Source organism: Condylura cristata, unplaced genomic scaffold (assembly GCF_000260355.1).
Source record: "Condylura cristata isolate star-nosed mole 26May11 unplaced genomic scaffold, ConCri1.0 scaffold00019, whole genome shotgun sequence".
NCBI classification, from domain to species: Eukaryota; Metazoa; Chordata; class Mammalia; order Eulipotyphla; family Talpidae; genus Condylura; species Condylura cristata.
Window position 1 is genome coordinate 33,445,691 of NW_004567120.1, and position 18,963 is coordinate 33,464,653.

The 18,963-nt window shown below is 51.0% G+C and overlaps 1 protein-coding gene across 2 annotated transcripts; it reads left to right on the forward strand.

The window, feature by feature from the left end:
* Positions 1 to 702: 702 nt before the first annotated feature.
* Positions 703 to 18,750, forward strand: VGLL1 (vestigial-like family member 1). 2 transcript variants are annotated; one of them, XM_004685959.2, is made up of 5 exons: positions 703 to 756; positions 4,435 to 4,657; positions 13,939 to 14,355; positions 16,059 to 16,118; positions 17,558 to 18,750. In XM_004685959.2, exons 2-5 carry the CDS (start codon positions 4,456 to 4,458, stop codon positions 17,599 to 17,601), a joined length of 723 nt encoding a protein of 240 aa, XP_004686016.2. In that variant the 5' UTR covers positions 703 to 756; positions 4,435 to 4,455; the 3' UTR covers positions 17,602 to 18,750. The 2 variants fall into 2 exon arrangements, with proteins under 2 accessions (XP_004686016.2, XP_012582556.1); XM_012727102.1 differs by lacking the exon at positions 703 to 756 and adding an exon at positions 1,451 to 1,478.
* The last annotated feature ends 213 nt before the right edge of the window (positions 18,751 to 18,963 follow it).

The window sequence follows — 18,963 nt, forward strand, 5'->3', positions numbered from 1 at the left end:
GAGAGAGAGAGAGAGAGAGAGAGAGAGAGAGAGAGAGAGAGAGAGAGAGAGAGAGAAGAGCCTCGAAGGCTCTGGGGTGGGGGCACTGAGTGACAGGATCGAGGACTCAGGTAATCTTGGACAGTTTTCGAAGTGAGTATTGGGACCCCCTGAAGCAAGTCCCCGGCTGGTGTCCCTGACCTGCAGCCTCACACATCCTTGTACACGGGGAGCTCACCAAAGCCTGAGCACGTCCAGATCGGGGGGGGGGGGGGGCAGGTGCCCCTGCTCTACCCACGGGGACAGTGGGAGAAATGCGCGATGAGCCCAACAGCCTATCTGTTCCTGGGACCGAGAGGAACATCATTTTGATCCAAGGGCCATAACTGATGTTTCAGATGTTATTGACTTGGTGTGGTTTCCGGGCAAACAATTGGTCTCCTACGTTAAGAGACAATATTGCTAAGTGCTTTTTATTTTTTCAATGCAAAAAGAAAGAAATAAAAAAGAGCTACCCATTTTCCTCATTCCTGCAGGTGCCCAACCCGATTGACTAGTTGGAGTGCATTTTCTGCATTCTTAATAGATAGCTAGCAGGAAATGCCTTGTATAGCCCCGGCTACAGGGGTAGAAAATAGCAAGGGAGGGTCCAAATCGACGGCCCCTGCTTCCGTCAGCACGGAGGGTTTCAAAAGTGGACAGCACCTGTGGGCATGAAAACACACATTTCCCAGCCATAGGCTTTTGCTCCGACTCGGCTGATGGTCACCCATTAAGGTAGGAGAAGCTGGGGCCTTTGGAGGGAGGACGGATGGAAATTCAACTGGGAAGAAGTCGGGTATGTGTCACGTGAGATGCCATCTGGTCCCTTTGGGGCTTCCTTCCAGTGGGGCATGGTAAAGCCTGTCCTCCCCTCCACTCTACCGCTCCAGGTGCTGGATACATTTGCAGGAGGCTGGGCAGTGCTCATGCAGGCAGGCTGGCAGAGCTGAGGACAAACTGCCGGCGTTGGGTGGCACACACAGAGACTGCACAGAACACCGGGCAACACCACCAGGCTGCTTGGAGCACTTGGGGCCTCTTGATCTTGTGTGTTGGGGAGCTTGCAGGCAACACGTCCTTCACTGGTTATGCTTTTGACTGCTCAGCTGGACGGCTTGGCCTTGGGGTTTTGTCTGCAAGCTCTTTCTCTATAAGCTTGGCGCTGGTACAAAAACGCCTTCTCCAAGGAAGTGCCACCCTTTCTGCAGCCTCCCCGAGGCCCCCAGGGGTAGCCTGGCATCCCCATCTGAGCCAGACCCACCCCACCAATTCACTATGAATAAGGGGATCCCTCTCACAGCGGACTCATTTGAGGATGTCACTGCTTCCATGGCTCCAGAGTGCAGTGAGAGGTAGTTCTGCAAAGGATTAAGCCAAATGACAGTTCTGGGAATCTGAACATCCCTCTTCACCGGGCCCCGAGGCAGCACAGAGAACTGTGAGCTGGCTCCGAAGAAGTAAGCCGCGGCTTTGTTTTGGCGTGGGTGGCTGTGTGTTTGGGAGGAAAAGCAGGCGGAGAAAGCTTTTGGGGTTGGTACAAGCTCTCTGAAGTGGATAGGCCTGGGGCCTTGCCTCTGACTTGCTATCTATCGCCAATCTTTCCTGACTGTGACTGCGGCCAGTTGGCCTGTGGTCTCTGCCCAAGGGACCGGGAGGGAGCATGCTTCTGAGCCCTGCTGTCCCAAGCAGTGACCACAGGTGATCCTGAGAGTAAGAGGCGAGTCCCGCAGAGGCACTAAGCTGCGAGGGTAGCGGGTAGCGAGAGTGTAGCGAGAGTAGCGGCTCCCAGGACGGGCCAGAAGAGAGCGCCCGGCTGGCTTCTGCCTGCCTCCCCAGAAGGAAATCAGAGAGCTGCTATTTGGTTCCTTGCTTGAAGTCTCTAGAAGTTCCAGACTAAGTTGCCACTCTGATAGGACAGGAGGCTCAGACATGTAGAGGGGAAGGGATCAGGGAAAGGGACAGAGTGGAGCCCAAAACACCTGCATTCAAATCTCAGCTCTGCCACTACCTAGCTGTGTAGTGCCAACAGTTTATTGGGGACCCCTCACCTGCTTATCTAGAGAATGGGGATCATAGCACCTACTTTGAGGAGTTGTAAAGTTTGGGGAAGTATCCAGGTAGCTTCTGGCACAGAGGTGGTGTAAACAGTAGCTTCAGAGAAAGTGCTGCCCCCATTCGTGGTAACTTTATAATTCACCACACCTGGGCTTTATTTCTACGCATCGAGTATCTGAAAACACCTGTGCTTTTTTTCCACGGAGAAATAATTTACTAGGGTAAAATGCACAGATCTTAAGAGTACAATCTGGTGAGTTTTGAGAATGTCTCCATCCTTGAAAGTTTTGAAAACGTCTCCATCCTTGAATCCCCTTCATCCTCATCAGAATGTGGGGCGTGCTAACCCCGTTGAGAGCTCCCACAGGCCCTTGCGCAGGTAAATCTCTGCTCCCCACTCACCTGCTCTGACGGTGACTTGTGTCCGCCACAGAAGGAGAATCAAACAATGCGTGCTCTTCTGTGTCTCGCTTCTTTCGCCTAATATACTGCTTTGACACTCGGTCCACGCTGTGCATGGGGGTCTTGTTCAATAATCCAGGGCATGCAAATGACCACGCACGCTGGTTGATTCTCCTGCTGATGGGCATTTGGGTCGTTTCCACAATTTCATTAGTATAAATAAAGCTGCTGTGAACACTCAGGTACCAGTGTTGCTGTGGGCATAGGTTTTTTGTTTTCTTGACAATCTACACCTGGAGGCGGGACAGCAAGGATGTTGGTGAGTGTGTGTTTGACTTTATAAGAATCCGAAAACATTTTTTCCAAGTGTCCATTCTTGTTTTTTTTTTTTTTAATTGCAATGAAGGAATGACGCGTTCCATTTTTCAGGTAGTCATGCTTTTACTATCGACCGGGGGCGGGGGGGAATAGATGGATGAGCTCAACCAAAGGTTTCTGCAGACTTTATCCAGTTATGAGTGGGGCGATGAAGATGGTAGTGACAGAAACTTTTTAGCAAAGGGCTTCTGGCTCACCACCAGATTCTTTCCTATTGTCCCATCTTAATCTGCTGACACTTCTGGCAAAACCACAGAATAGGCTGCAGAATTCATAGACTCCTACCTCTTCGTGCTACCCCGAGAGGCTATGAGGGTCCCCCCTCCCGAGTTAGCCAAGCCCGGCAAACCCCAGGTATGGTTTCCTTGCATTGAGCTTTCTCTGCAGGAAGCTCCATTCAGTCAGCGAGCCATTGTTTACTGTCCTCCCCACCTTGTGCTAGGTGCTAAGGATAAAGAAATGAATAAGAAATGACTCCCCTCCTCGAGGATCTCATCGATTAGAGAGGGAAAGCGGCTATTAAACTCTAGTCATTTTCATGATAATCACAAGAATGAATAGATTAAAGGTGTCTTAAGTCAGAGCACGGGGCCAGGCAGATTGGGCAGCCAGAGGGAACGAATCCTCCCACCGGCTCCTTCTCCGGGAAGGTCACTCGAGTCTAGAGTCAGGCTCCGGCCCGCGTGCCAAGAGACAGCGCCTGTCCTCCAGCTGCTCACAGGTAGGATGCAATGCCACAAACCAAGGCCAAGTTCAAGGCCTCGACTCTTTGCAGGCACCGTTCTAGTTGTGGTGGCTACAGTGGGGGACAGAGCTGACAATCCGGTCATCTTTCCGGGGGTTTTTGCCGCAGTCGCTGCGGTGCGTCAGTATAAAGTTTGTTCCTTTGGTCTTTTGGAATTTCGCGTTTGGTGAGAACAGGCCAGGAGGCCTCAGGGGCTGGTGCTGTTTGTGTCGGTAGATCCGAAGCGGTGGGGCGGGCCGGTGAGGACCTTATCACTCACTCATCGGTGAAGGCATGAGGTCGCCGGGAGCTTTTGGTGCTTCGTTTTCTTGTCTAGAAGCGGTCAAGATGCAAGCATTCTTTCTCGGAAAAACGGAAACGGTCAAGAAGCCACGGGCCGCTGAGGCCAGCTCTCCGGGGAGCACGTGCCTTTGCCCAGGGGGATGAGTCTAGTTCTGGGTGGGTCCAGGCTCCGGCCTCTGGAGCTGGAAGGCATTTCCCGAGAAGGCAAGCAACTCTGCTGTTTGCCCTGAAGGTCCTTTCCCCCCGTTTCCGGCGGCTCTGCCCGTTCGGTTGCCAGGTAATTCTGTGTGCGGGCGAGGGCCCCTTGTGCGCTTCCTACAGGTCGGTCTGTTCCCTGAGCGCGGGTCAGACAAGAGTCCTCAGCTGGTTCTCAGACCAGCACCGCATTGTTGTCGAGCTGGCCACTAACTGCTTGGGGGCTTGGTGGTCCCTGGAGCCCTTGTGCGAGCCTGTGCCCGGTGGGAGCCAACCGCCTGCCCCCGAGTATGCCGCTGCTCTCCAAGCCACTTGGGAACCGAGCAGCGCCAGTAAATCATACATTTGCTCCGCAGCTCTCACCTGTGCCCCCCACCATGGAAGAAATGAGGGACACTGCCCTCCAGACGCAGAAGCCCATAAAGACTGAGTGGAATTCCCGGTGCGTCATTTTCACCTATTTCCAAGGGGACATCAGCAGCGTAGTGGATGAACACTTCTCCCGGGCGCTGGGCAATGTCAAGAGCCCCCAGGGAGCGAGCCCCTTGAGTCCGACTGAAGATGTGATCCTGAGGAATGGTGAGCATGCCGGGAGGGAGGAGGCTGGGGCTCCGCACTGCTGGGACCGGAGACCAGGGCTCCAGGGTCCTCGGATGGGTGTATTTGCCCAGGGCAAGTCACTGCCTCCAGAGAAGCCAGAACCCCTTTCTAGAAGTTTAAAATGGAAAGGAACTTGGCTTCATCAAGTCCGTTTACCTCCTTCATTATGTCCTCGATTGCATTAAATGCTGGGTTCAAGGGTGACTACACGAGGGAGCTCCCAAACACTTTGCTGTTATCATGGTAATTATTGTGACCGCCAAGATGCTCAGCGTTATTATTATTGTAATTCCCAAACTGTTAGCTATTATCGCTGTTACCATTACTGCTGCTGCTGGGCACCACGCCCATATTGGCCTGCTGGGGCTGGACACAAAGGATTCCTGGTCAGAAAAAGCCCTGCCCCTGGATGGGACAGAGCTGGAGGGCTGGGGCTGGGGGGAAGAAATCTCATCACCCCCCACCGGCAACACTAGCGGGAGTGTCTGTTCCATGTACTGGCTGGCAATGTTTCGTAAAATAAGCGTTCTTACATCTCCCAAAGCGGTTGTTTCCACAGAGCTGTGTCAGACTGTAGTCTTTGAAAAGTCCAGGCTTGCAGAAAGCTATCACAATTAAACTCCAGGGGTGTGGTCTGACCCCCAGCATTGGTGACCAATATGTAAATGGGCAATTTGTGAGGAATGGATTCAACCCAGGCCGGACTCATTTTTGTATATCCATTCTACACATTCAACATTCAATTCTTTTTCCTGATTTCCAAAGCCAATCAAAGATCCTTGTGGGGTGCAAGGCGGGGGGCGGGGGCACTGGCCCTCAGGGAGCCTCCCTGGCAGCTTAGAGCCGTCCCTGGATTACCCGCAGGTAGACCAGGGCCTGACTGGAGCTCTGCGCTGTGGCTGTGAGGCACCTTGAGTGCCTCGCTCCCCTGTGAGGAGTATGCCCCCTGGTGGGGTCCCTCCTCTTGGGCAACAGCTCCCCTGGGCCGCCACCACTCTCACTTTTCTCTTGAGGTCTGGGCAGGGAGTTTGTGTATCTCCTGTACTCACCTTTGCAGGATTTACTGCTCTCCTAGAAATTATTTTTCCAGTCAAGTGATTTTTCCGAGAGTCTTGTGAGTTCAGTAAACCTGTGGAGGAGGGTTTGGTAGCTGCAGCTCAGAAAGGAAGGATTGGAGCTGTTAAAATGGGCGCCAGGGGGTGGAGGAGAGCAGGAGGCTATCTCAGGAACACTCCGGTGCTTCAGAGCTGGAGAGGGGGACTATCTGGAGCCCTCTGGGGCACTGGCTTCTGTTAAGAGCCTGTAAGCGTAGCAAGTGGAGTAAGTGGAGTTCGGGGATTAAACCTTTGAGGTCTTTTTTTTTTTTGTCCTTTTGAGGGGCAAAAAAAGAAACCCCAGGCTCCACTGCATAAAGTCTGCCCACACTGGCGCTTGGTTTCATTGATTTAGTTGTAAGGGCAGTTGGCAGGGGATTCAGTGACCTTCTGGTGAGGAGCTTCACTCCACAGCTGCTGTCCCACTTGATACCCGCCTTCTTCACATCAAAGAGGACTCTCCCACAGGACAGGTTCTAAACCGAAACGCTCTCAAAAAATGTATTTATATATATATTACGTCATTACTCATTTTTGCTTTTAAAAAAATTTATTTATTTCTACATGCAAGAATTGGGGTGCAGGCTGGAAGTGTGGGGATTGAGAGGGTTCACCAGAGACAGAGTGGGGGCAGAATAGGCAGATGGACTGAAACACACTGCTGAGGGCAGCAGCGGGCGGGTGAGGACCGGTCTGCTGTGCCATGTAGGTCAGCTCCGTGGCCGGGCATCACTCGGGCTGCACTGGCTGCAGATAGCTTGGTAGCACTGTGTCTTTGACCCCTGTGCCACCAGGGAGGCCCCATTGTTCATTCTGGCCGATATTTGCTTTCTCCTCTCAGGTGCAGTCCCTGCAAAATTCCCTCCACCAGTGCATCTGTGCACCATCACCATAGTCCCCTGTGCTCTTCCCTCCCCTTAAGCCCAACTCCGAAGACTTCCTTCTACCTGCTTGGCCCCTGTCTGCGCCTCTCAAAAACCGGCAGCTGCATTCTTGCAATAGCTAGGACTCAAGTTTAACTCCTCTATCTCCTACCCCACAGCCAACCCTTAGACAAAGTCTGTAAGTTCCGCCTTCCAAGTAGATCCATTTCTCCCACCCACAGATGTCAGTCACCTTGGTCCCTGCAACCGTGTTCTGCCCCCCAGCGCCCCAATTTCTACAGTAGCCCCCTAAGCTGCCTCCCTGCTCCTGGCCTGGCTCCCCCACTCGCTTTACCAGACCACTGTCACGATAACGTGGCTGAAGTGCGAGGCAAAGCCTGTGACTCTCCCTTCCGCAGCCCTCCAACAGCGTCCATCTCGCTTGGAGCGGGGTCCGGAGTCCTCCATGGGGCCCCGCCGCTCTCGGGCCCTGTTACCTTGCTGACCTGAGCAGCCCACAGCTTCCCACCTCAGCCCATCCGGTCTCACCTGCAAGCGGTTCTTGCAACGGGCCAAGTACAGTCCTGCCGCAGGCCCTTTGCACCTCCTCGGCCCCCGCTCCCTGAAACGCGCCTCGCCAGGGAACTGCATGACTTCCCCTGTCTTCATTCCAGGCTGCATCGGAATGTCGCCTCTGCAGACAGGCCCCCTCTGAGCAGCCCACTGAAGCGATAGCGGCCCACCCTGCCCCTCTGTCTTCTGTTTTGTTTTTCTTCTTAGCACTTGTCGTCACTGGCGGTGGGACATATTTACGTGTGTCCTGCTGGTCTCCTCTCGCCCCTCCCCCCCCAGCCTCTGAATTCCAGGGCAGTGGGACACGCTGTTTACTGCTGCTTTTCCAGGCACCTAGAAGGCACTTAGGAAATACAGCCTGAAGGAGTGAAATGTGGTCGGGATCACAGGGTGGTGGTGTCTGCCACAGGCAGTCACTGTGGGGACGGAGTTTCATGTGGTTGTGACTGTTGAACCAGGTAGCCAGGGCAGGGTCAGGCCAACTCCACCATTTATTAACAGTGAAATCTTGGGGCATGTCACTTCACCTCTTCTGCGTCACTTTCCTCATCCTGAAAATGACTATTGTTTCACTGTGGGAGTCCCTGAGGAAACATGTCGAGTGACACATAGGAAGTGCTTGCTAAGTGGGGCTAGTCATCTGTGTGACAGTGGTACTGGGCTGACAGGCGTTTTACAGTGAGTAGCCTGGATGTGAGTGGGGGCCACATCCGACACGGGATCAAAGCAGCAGGCCTCGTCATCCAGGGACTTGTGCTGTCGGCAGTACCATTTCCGAAGCCATTGAGTCCCCTCTGTGCCTTGTGACTTCCCTGCCCACTACAGAAACTTGGACATGGCTGTGTTTCTGGCCCAAGCCAGTCCTCCCAGCCCAGAGAGGCAGCTTTCTTCTCCACCTACCTTCCTGGCTGTTGCATTTTCCTTGTGAGGCTCGTGCACATCTCTTGGCTGTGAAGACACTGTCACTCTCACTGAACTTGAAGCAAATGTTAGCATGGCTGACTGAGCAGATGGAGGCCTGTCCACAGGGTCCTCACAGTAATGAGGCAGCATATCACAAGCGCTGCTCCCTCAGGGGAGGACCTCACGGAAGGAACCTAGCGGTTCCCACTGGAGGTGTTATGGGGAATACATTGCAGCTTGGAAAATGGTGGGAAGTCCATAGAGTGGCCTTTCATCACTGACTGTTAGCGTACTCTCACCCCTACAGGCCAGGTTGCCCAGCCCCAGTGAAGCCAGGCTGAAAACAGGCTCTCATTCATGGGCTCACACAGTCACCTCTCGAATATTCTGAGGACACTTTGTCAAGCCAATATGCAAAGTCCAAATGCAGAGGCCCCAGTGGCTGGGAAATGCCCTCCAATTTCCTGGCTGCTTTGCCCTCATCAAATTTATGTTTTTATTTACTTAGGTCTAATTTACACTGGCTGTACTTCAGAAAAGAAAACACATGCTGGAGATTTCTTTGAATTATCTAGCTCCCTTTTAAAAGGACATTGGGGATGTTAGAGGATGGATCTTGAGAAGCTGCAGTAGTTACCATTTCTCAGGGAGACACAGTCCTCAGGCACATCTCACCCCATATTCCTGCCCCAACCTAAAGCTTGAGCCCCGAGCCCAGCCCCAGGCTTGCTGAGAGAAAGTGACAGGCAGACATGTCTGCATTTCCTTCCTTCCCCTGCCCCTGTAATCCAGCCTGTGGGTGGGGGTGTGAGTGGGTGGGTGGGAGTGGCTCCTTGTTAGTGTGAATATTGATGTGATGTAGCCATGCCAGTCACTTATGGTCCTTGTGAATACTGGCAACTTCACAGCTTACTTTCCAGTAAGGGGCAGCTAAATTTGTACCCACATATATTGAGAATCCTTCTCCCTCAGACATTTTACTACTATTTCTGCATTTGCACTAGTCTTCAAAATCAACTGTGGTCTATAAAGGTCAAAGACATGCACAATGAATCAGTGGTGTTAGAAGACAAGAGAGAGGTGACCTTTGAGGGGGAGGTGTAGTGACTGGAAAGGGACAGGCCGGAGCCACCAGGGAGGCTTGATGTTCTAGTCCTTGATTCCAGGGCTTGTCCCCAGTTTGCAAATTCTTTGCTGCCACTCCAGCTTGTGTGTGTATTTTACCTCACGAAGCACACATTACAAGGTGTATCTGTTCTGTATACAGCCTTGCCTTTCCAGAGGTAGACAATGCAGCCCAGAGAGGCTAAGTGACAAAAATGGGTCACACAGCCAGTGAGTGATGGAGATTGCAATCCAGAGCAGTCACATATGTCAGAGCTAGTCTCTAGTCTGTTCCACTGTCTTCTGCCTTTGCTGAGCCCATTGTATTGTAGACCCTGTAACATGACCCCGACAGGGTTCATGCCCACAGGACAGTAACAGTGACATTCCGATGCTAGGGGCAGTCTGATGCATTACCTCTTTGGCCCTCCACCAACCTAAGGATTAACTCTCACCCTGCCTGTAGTCCTGGAAACTGAGGCTCAGACATCTGAGTGACTGGCCCAAGATCCCACATCTAGTAAGAGGCTGCTCGCATCACATCAGCCAGATGGGTTCTGGGTCATGTGCTCTAACTTACACAACCTTTAAAGAGCTGGCACATGTTCTATATGAACTGTCCAGTTTAAGTTGGGAAAAGGAACCTGCAGAGACTAGGGACCCCAGAAAGGTGATGGTGAAAAAGGGGTGGGCCTGAGTGGACCACCGTTGCCCCAGTAAGCCGCTGTCCCATCTTGGTCTTATTTCAACCTTAACAGATACAAAGACTGTCTTTTATGTTTTGGGGTGAATGTGTGAAGGGCCAGTGCCACCTGCCAAGAAGACAGAGGGGTGAGCCAACGTGGGTGGACTGGCTGCAGGCTGGACCTGCCTGGTGCTTGAGGTGGGCATGTGTTTGCATGCTCTGGGCATTCTGGGCATGCACTTCATCGGCAAGCAGGCTTTGCATTAAAGTCGACACAGTGGAGGGACGCAAGGAGAAGGCAGGATGGAAGGACATCATGTAATTAGGCCTCCAGCTTTCACAGCTGACTCCAACTCACTGATCCAGGTGCCAGATTGTGCCCTAACTTTTTACTTCAAAAATATTAATTTTTGAAAATTTAGAAAATACAGAATAGTGCTCACACCAGAAGCCACGTGTGCATTTATACAGACATGGGCTTGACAACATGACATCATTTTGTGCATCATGGGTAGTGACTTTCATTTCCCAATTGACATTAATTGTATTTAGCTCTTCATGCCATTAAGTCATCTTAATGACTTGAGTGTCCTTTTTTTTTTAAGATTTATTTATTTATTCATACAGAACTGGGGTACAGGCCAGAGGAGCAGGGGTGGTGAGAAGACTCACCAGAGACAGAGCAGGAAGCAGAACAGGCTGACAAGCACACTGCTGAGGGGAGCAGCGGGCGGTCAGGAGAGGTCTACCTCGCCATGTGGTCACCTCCGGGGCAGGCGGGGATGGAACTCATGCGGAAGTGGCCTTAGCTTCTTAGTGCTGTGCTTTAACCTGCTGCGCCACCAGGGAGGGCCCTAGAGTGGTCACTGGGGGTGGAGACAGACTTCAGTGCCTGGAGATGCTTGACGGGCTTCCAGGGCTCACAGAAGAGTGAAGGGCAGGTGCAGACTGTTGCTGGCTTTGCTTAGGAGGCTGGGGGATGGCCTGGCACTTTCTTTCCAAGGGGGCAGAGTTGGAAATGGGGACTCGCAGTTTCTGAAGAGGACCCAGAGCGCGAAGAGCCTTGGGCAATCTAGAGCAGTGGAGGCGGCCGGGACTGAGTGGCTGCCCCTGTGTTCAGGGAAGGCGTGTGAGTGGCTGCCTCTGGTGTTCCTGCCGAACCTAAAATCAGCCTGCCCTGAGTGTCTGCAGGGTTCCTCACCTGCTGTCTGTGTTCACACAGTTGGGGGCTTGCAAGAGTAGCAGTCTTCCCTGGGGCTCCCCCTCAGATGCAAAGATAACTAAAAGGGGAAACTGGTCAGAAAGTGTCACCTGGGCCCCTTCTGGCAGCAGCTGCTTCAGCCTTCAGCCAGTCGGGCTTTGACTTAGGGTCCCTTCACTGGGCCACGGTTTCCATGAGGGGCCTGACTGCTGGAGCAGGGGGCCCAAGAAGCCTAAGAAAACGTGACCCCCAACAGTTGGAAAGTCCGTTCCCTGGGCAGCTGACATGCAAGCCCGAATGGGAAAGGTCGGTTCCCAGATCGCCGCCTCTTGGGTTGCTATGAGTTCGGGTTTGGGATCCTCTATCTCCCGTGTGCTCCCATCCACAGTGAGTTCACAATATCACCTCTTTAGGCTGTATTTCCTAAGTGCTCCACGTGTCAAGCATGGGCTCCAGGTGCTTGGAAAGGCAGCAGTAAACAGCGTGTCCCACTGCCATGGAATTCAGAGGCTGGAGGGGAGGGGCGAGAGGAGACCAGCAGGACACGTAAATATGTCCCACGGCCAGTGACGACAAGTGCTAAGAAGAAAAACAAAACAGAAGACAGAGGGGCAGGGTGGGCCGCTATCGCTTCAGTGGGCTGCTCAGAGGGGGCCTGTCTGCAGAGGCGACATTCCGATGCAGCCTGGAATGAAGACAGGGGAAGTCATGCAGTTCCCTGGCGAGGCGCGTTTCAGGGAGCGGGGGCCGAGCAGGTGCAAAGGGCCTGCGGCAGGACTGTACTTGGCCCGTTGCAAGAACCGCTTGCAGGTGAGACCGGATGGGCTGAGGTGGGAAGCTGTGGGCTGCTCAGGTCAGCAAGGTAACAGGGCCCGAGAGCGGCGGGGCCCCATGGAGGACTCCGGACCCCGCTCCAAGCGAGATGGACACTCTTGGAGGGCTGCGGAAGGGAGAGTGACAGGCTTTGCCTCGCACTTCAGCCACGTTATCGTGACAGTGGTCTGGTAAAGCGAGTGGGGGAGCCAGGCCAGGAGCAGGGAGGCAGCTTAGGGGGCTACTGTAGAAATTGGGGCGCTGGGGGGCAGAACACGGTTGCAGGGACCAAGGTGACTGACATCTGCGGGTGGGAGAAATGGATCTATTTGGAAGGCGGAACTTACAGACTAAGTGTGAGCGTTGGCGCTGTGTGTGGTCCACCACCCACTCTCCTGAACACTTTAGAGAATTCTGGAAGGGAAGCAGTTAAAGGAAATACTGCAAACATGCTAGGGCCCTGCCTTCCACATTTCAAACATCAGGTCCCAGGTGATATGCATGAGATCGGAAAGGCCAGTGCAGATAGAAACTGCCCAGTCGTCAGAGGCTACACTGTTTCCAATTTGTTCTAGGGACATACAGTACCCTCATTCAATGGGAAACTCGGCAGCGATTTTACTAAGACAGCTTAATCGTTCTATTCGTGCAGTGACCCTGAACTGCGACTGGTCTGCAGATACCATTTTTAAGAGTAGCTTTCTTCCCTAGGAACAAATTTTAATATATGTTTCCTTGCCTTGCTTTTCATTAAAAGAGGCCAATCATTGCCCGTCCCTCATTGTGAACAATGTGAAATGTTAGGCTGAAGGTCTGTGCTCGGTGGGACTGGACTTACTTTGCTGTTATCATCTATACTGCAGATGGTGGTGGGTGGGGGCCACATAGATATTTTTATCTTGCTTGTAATTGAATCCAACAGAACATTCAGGAGAGCTGGGGAAGGCACAAGTGGGTAAGGGAACCGGTGTACCGGGCTTCTGTACCGGACACCCCCATCATCCTCTGTCTCCATGCCTACACTCCCTTCATCAGTTTGAATGGATGCGAGCCTGCAGGCACTGAGCATGATCTGCCACCACGAACCCCCTCCGCTGTCTGGCCTGAGTGGTTGTTGAGAATGGGGAAAGCATCTGTCCATGTCTTGAACTATCCTAGACTGTTTGAGAACTCAGTTTCAACCAATAGGCACAGTTAGATTAGTGTTTATGAGACCAAAGAAGACTCCACCCCATTAGCAGATCCGCTGGACTTTGCCAGAAGGAATGAACTCACCCCCTGCTGTGAAAAGTTTGCTCACGCAAACACTGCTTCAGCTCTCATCTCTTCTTGCTTCCTTGGCGTTTGCTACCATAGTCCAGTTTCTTACTGTCCTCATGCCCAGATCCTTCTTGAAAAAGGGTTTTCCATCCCCAGACTTGAGTGAGTGGCTGATATTCGCCAGTGTGAAGCCCTTTAGAACGTTCCGTGGAGTTCTCCTGTAAGTGTATTCAAAACACCAGCTGGAAAGTAAAGCGATAGCAGTGACCCAACACCAATGGTGTTTAACCAAGCAATTCTACTTCTGGGACGGTCCTTGAAGAACTGGTTGGACAAGGACCCAAGGATGCTCAAAGATGCTCAGAACAGTGTTGTTCCTTCCTATAAGTGAAGGGATGACAGTGACCAGGTGCCCTTAACTACTGTGTTCGCCATGGTGCTGTTTTCCACAGGAATAATTTGAGAGCTGCTGTTGTTTCTCTTCCTTGCGAGGGGAGGACAGTCACCATATCTTAATGTGGAAGTGGCCTTGAAAACAGTACAGGCGGTGACAGCACATACACAAAAAGGAACAGTTCTAGAAAGAAGCCTGCTTACTTGTGGACAGCTGCGGTCTCAAGATACCTACACAGAACGCTTAGTCCTTTAACCTTTTCTGTATTTTCTCCACACTGAAAAATAGCGTGTGTTAACCAGAAAAGCAAGCTCCCTCTATTTTGAGAACAACACACACCTCACGTGTCTTGTAAATCTTTTCTTCCCAGATAGTGACATGCCTCCAAATCAGTGGCGTTTCTCTTCTCAGTGGACAAAGCCGCAGCAAGAAGTATCTTTTGAAAGTGGTGGCGCCAACTGCAGCCTGGAAGCCTATGGTGCCGCGGCCACCGAGCCGTTCCCGATGCCCCTGACGGAGATCTCTTCCACCCAGCATGGGGAGCTGTGGCCATTCTCCTCAGCCAGCCCCAGCACCCCAGAGCCTGGCTACCCTCCTGCCTTTACTGAGGGGCACCTGCTCCCAGAGCCTCAGCAGGATGAGAACTATGAGCCCCTCCTAAGTCTCCTGCAGCAAGACAGGTGCCTCGGGCTTCCTCAGCAGTCCACCTCCTGGGAAGATTACCACGCGGCCCCGATTGCCGGAAGCACGGGATTGCTCTTCAACCTGCCGCCCAGCTCATCTCACTGTAAGGAAGGGCCTCCGGGTGCGGGAGGGCTGCCGTTGATGGCTTGTGGTTGCGTGGGAGTCGGAGTGCGGTGGGGTGGCGAGACCATGTCTGCCACTCGAAATATCGGGCTTCGCGAGACAGAATGTCCTGCTTACACTTTCCAGGCTCTTCTGTAGGTGTCCTCACGCCATTCACAGGCCTCAAGCGGGCCACGTGGACTTAGCCCAGAATCTTCACCCTAGTCTGTTTGTCGATTTGGACATAATCCTAGAAAACCAGGGTCTGCTCCCTAATATCGTAGGGCCCTCTGTTCACCTCTTTGAGCTGTCAGATGCCACACTTAGAAAATAGATCTCTGAGAATAAAACAGAACCCTGAGATATACCTACCTGCAGGCTTGAATTTTAGCCTCCAAACAGGCTGACAGCGTGCAATATGCCCGGCTCCTGGGTACAAACACGGGCAAACTATGTAACAACCATCTTCTTCACATACTCGCATTCAGAGGCTCTGCAGCGGCAGCCCCAGCCTGGAGCCTCTCACGGAGCCTGGCAGGCTGGCGCCTGCTCCCTGACGTCCACCCTGCCCTTGAATGAGAATTTCCTTGAGGCTCATTCACTTCTTCCTTCACTCCTTCAGCTAACAAATATTTTAACAGTGTCTTCTACATCAAAATACTCAACAAGACTCCCTTCCTTAATAGGATGGGGCAAAATTGGCCTAAGCCATACGTCCCCCAAAACCTATTCTGCTGCCAGTTTTGGGGTCATATGACAGCTTGGTAATAGCATATATATGTGTTTTATAGGTTCTGGGCCAAATCTGCACTCTGGCATTCAGTGCCTCTGGGTGAATTTACCGGTACAGTTTCCTAGGCCAGACACAGCTGTGGTTCTAGCGGTCGAGGACTGAAAGAAATTACTGGAAGTTGTCTTTACTCTGAACTAAGTATATAGTCCACAAAGGGCCTTTTCAGCATGGCCTACCTGAGGCAGGCACTGTGCTCCATCTAAATATCAAAAGCAAATTGCCCATTAAAATACCAACAGTCATTTCCAAAGTTAGATTAGGAATGTAACTCTAAAAGAATAAATCGTAAAAATACGCCTGGGCAACCTATGAAAATTCCCACCTTGCGCTTGATTCCCCCAAATCTGTTCTTACTGCATTCAGAGGGAAAATTCAGCCAACTGTTTGTGTCTGTGCCTGTGCATACACATCGCGGGCCTCTGTTTCAATACTTGCTTGGAACACAGATGGTTCAAGTCATCGCCTCCCAAACATGACAACTTCATACAGTTCAAATCCAATTCAGGAAAGATGCAGTGAGCATCACCGACAAGCCAGGCACGTCCCAGCACAGCTCCCGCACGGCCATCCTCCTGTTCTCGAAATCTCTAGACAGCCTCAGACAAACGGGCACCCCTAAAGTCTCAAGGGTTGCGAATTCAAGCGCCTGCTAGCATCGCCATCAGTCACACTCACTGGTGACTGATCGCCCAGGATCTGTTGGGAGTTGGCGACCCTCACTCTGAAACACTGCCTGAGAGGTGGGAACAGCCTCAGTGGGTCTTTAAGCTTTTGGGTTTTGTAGTGTCTCATGAGAATATATGCCAGATGTCCACAGCCTCAGGGGAAGGTGATTTGGGGGCCTACGTAGTACCTTCTCACCTAGAGTCAAAGATTTTTTTTTTCCAATCATGCTTTCTTCTGTTTTCTAGATAAGAAAGTATATTTCTCCCCAGATCGTGGACCTGCCACCACCAGCCTTGCAAGTGAAAGTAAGTATCTGTATTTTGAGAATAAACTGAAGGAGAAGCTGGTGGCATAGAAACCAGGGTCTCCAGCAGCTGAAAGGACCCTCATTTCTATTCAGTATTTGCTTGATTAGTATTTGTTTCATTTTCGTCTCAAAGACCTCAGGCACTTGGTATCCTGTAGGTTTTTTTTTTCCTCTTGTTTTGCTATAAAAGCAACTCTATTGAGTTCTGTTACTTTAGCTGGATTGAACTGAGATAACTAAAAAAAAAAAAAAAAAAAAATTCATGAGGATTAGCTTGCTCTGTCCCAGATGTTGTTTCTATCCTAGAACTCAGGGGCCATCCCAAGACTCTGCAGCTGGAGAAAATGACAATTCTGGCCAAAGGTCAGGGCTCTGGGCTCCACACTCAATTTGAAGGCGACATCAGGGTGAACTTCCAAAGGGGCGCAATCTGGGTGGGGTGAGATGAAGATCTCCACGGCCCGGGTTCAGACCCCAGCTTCCATCCAAACCCTGGCTTCCTGACCTTGCCTCAGGGATGAACTCACTTCCCAGCCTCTTCATATCTTAGTTGCCTCATTTGGTAAATGATGTATCACAACACTGCCCACCCCACAGGGTTTCTATGAGGATTAGAAGAAATAGAAATGATTTTTATAACTATAAAATAGACAGCTTTCATAAACACACAAGTGTCTAGAATTAACATTCTGATGCAAATAAGCCACATTAAGTCAGGCAAAATAAACCACTAGATGCACACATCAGAAAGCCAAAGCCTTTTGGGGGCATTGTGTGGGCCTCAAAGACAACTTGTATAGGTGATGGCAAAGTCTAATTTGTGACCAGAGGAATGGCTGGCTGAGGTAGAAGAAGGAAGTACAAAGTCACTAGAGATAAGGTGAATGATAAAAATCATGGAAGTGAAACAAACTAAGGACTGGTTTCTGTTTTCTATTTTTGTCTTCATTACAAGTAGGGAAATGGAAGTTTAGAGAGGTTCAGTCACTTGCCCAAAAAGTCAAGATGCAAAAGGGCCAGCATCAGTCTTTGCAGATTTCAGAGTTCTTGGCCTTAGCTGCTAAGCTCAGTTGCACAGTGCCCACCTCACGAGGGTTTCTGTAATGTCAAACGTAACAGATGGCATGTACAAAACGACAGGACCCAGACTACACAGTAATGCCACTCTACCACTGAAGATGCCGCTAACATTATTGAACATATGTGTCAGGTGCTAGTCTAAGGCCTTGGGATGTGTCATATTCACTTTATCCTTACCAGAATCTTGGGAGGCAGATATCATTTAGGTCTCCATTTAACAGAAAAGGAAAGAGGGCTCAAGTAGACTCAGTGACGTGTCCAAGGGAGGCTAGGCAGTGGGGAGGCGTGGATTGGAACCTGGGCCTCATTTGACCCCAGAGCCAGTTTCTTCCTCATTATGCTTATTCTGTCTTCCAGAAACCCAGTGCCCAGGGTCAAGTAAAGATATGTTCTTTTATTGAACTTCGGTTTGAAGAGGAGAATTCCTTCCCAAAGGAATGATTTTCTACTGTGAGTCCAGAGAGTCGAAAGATGTCACCATCCTTTTCTGTTTCTGCCACTAAAAAGCATTGAGCCAGGAGCTACTTTCTGTTTTCCAAAAAAATGTCTGTGTCTCTTTCCTGTCACCTAAGTCCCATGACAAGTTTTTGAATGTGTTAAGTGTGTCCCCAGCCTATAACATGATGAATTGTTCAGGGACCAGGGCCACCAAGGCCCACCGCCTTGCACATCACATTCCCTTTGCCCTCTTAGAAATCACAGTCCCTCACCCTCCACTGGCAGGTGTTTCATGCCAAGGCCAACCATGTGGTCTCCTATGGGATTGTTCCATTTTCCTAATGAATAGAGATACCAAGGATAGCCTGATGTTTTCTAACCTTACCTAGACTGTGGGGAACTTCATTCCTGCCTCTACCAAAAGCAAAATGAAAATATGCAGGCAAGACCCATTGAGAAGGAGTTGAGACTGGGTGTTGTGCACCCTTCAAGTATTGAAGGAATTTAAGGTTGACCCTGATGAATGAATGAAATTTCACTTGGAAAATTTGACCATTCAATACTAAAAAGGTGATTCCAAGTGGCATTGCTGAGAAATCTAGGAACTAACATGGGAAGTCAGTTTTGCTAGTTCTCTTAGCCAAGCCAAGATAGCAGGCTGGACCCAGAGACAGTTCTGTAGCCAGAATGTCTTAGGTGCAATTCTGTGGGTTCCTGTCTGTCCTCACTCTGGATGAAGACTGGCATCGGTCACCCCACAGCTTCATCTGGACTTTGGGAGCATCTTAAGTTCTCCTTTACTTTTGCATTGCTTGTGACATCTGGGAAATACTATTTTCGGCACAGAACTACGGGGGTCACCCCATGGATACCACTGCGTCTCAGCTGAGTTAGGTGTGAAAAGCAAGGCTTTGTCTAAGACATGGTGGCTGGACTCCCTGCAGGTGTTCTAGATTCAGTCACAAATTGCTCAACCCTTATTTCTCTCCAGTCTGGTAGACAACCCTGCACTCAGTGTGAGCTTAGTACTTGCCCATGGTGAGCCCAGAATCCCTGCTGAATGCACCCCATCCTTACCCTGTTTGCTTCTGTGGAACAGCTCAGAGGGTGAATAATAAAATTTCACATTTTTGGATTCTGCTCTTCTTTCTTTCACACCCAAGTTCTCATTGAGACTGCCAGAACCCTGTCTCGAACACTTTCCTGTGTGTTACATATGTTTCCTATATTTAGTAGGAAAAAATAATCACCTAGCCAGTGCATTTTGTCTCATTTACCTTCCAAAGTGTGTTTTGTTTCAGGTGATGGTTAAGGAAATCGGTGTG

Bases quoted from the DNA above. Each gene is read 5' to 3' on its own strand.
- VGLL1 (XM_004685959.2), top strand. From the start codon at position 4,456: ATGGAAGAAATGAGGGACACTGCCCTCCAGACGCAGAAGCCCATAAAG. The intron at 4,658-13,938 runs GTGAGCATGCCG...TTTTCTTCCCAG, and splicing joins AGATGTGATCCTGAGGAATG to ATAGTGACATGCCTCCAAAT. The intron at 16,119-17,557 runs GTAAGTATCTGT...TCTGTCTTCCAG, and splicing joins CACCAGCCTTGCAAGTGAAA to AAACCCAGTGCCCAGGGTCA.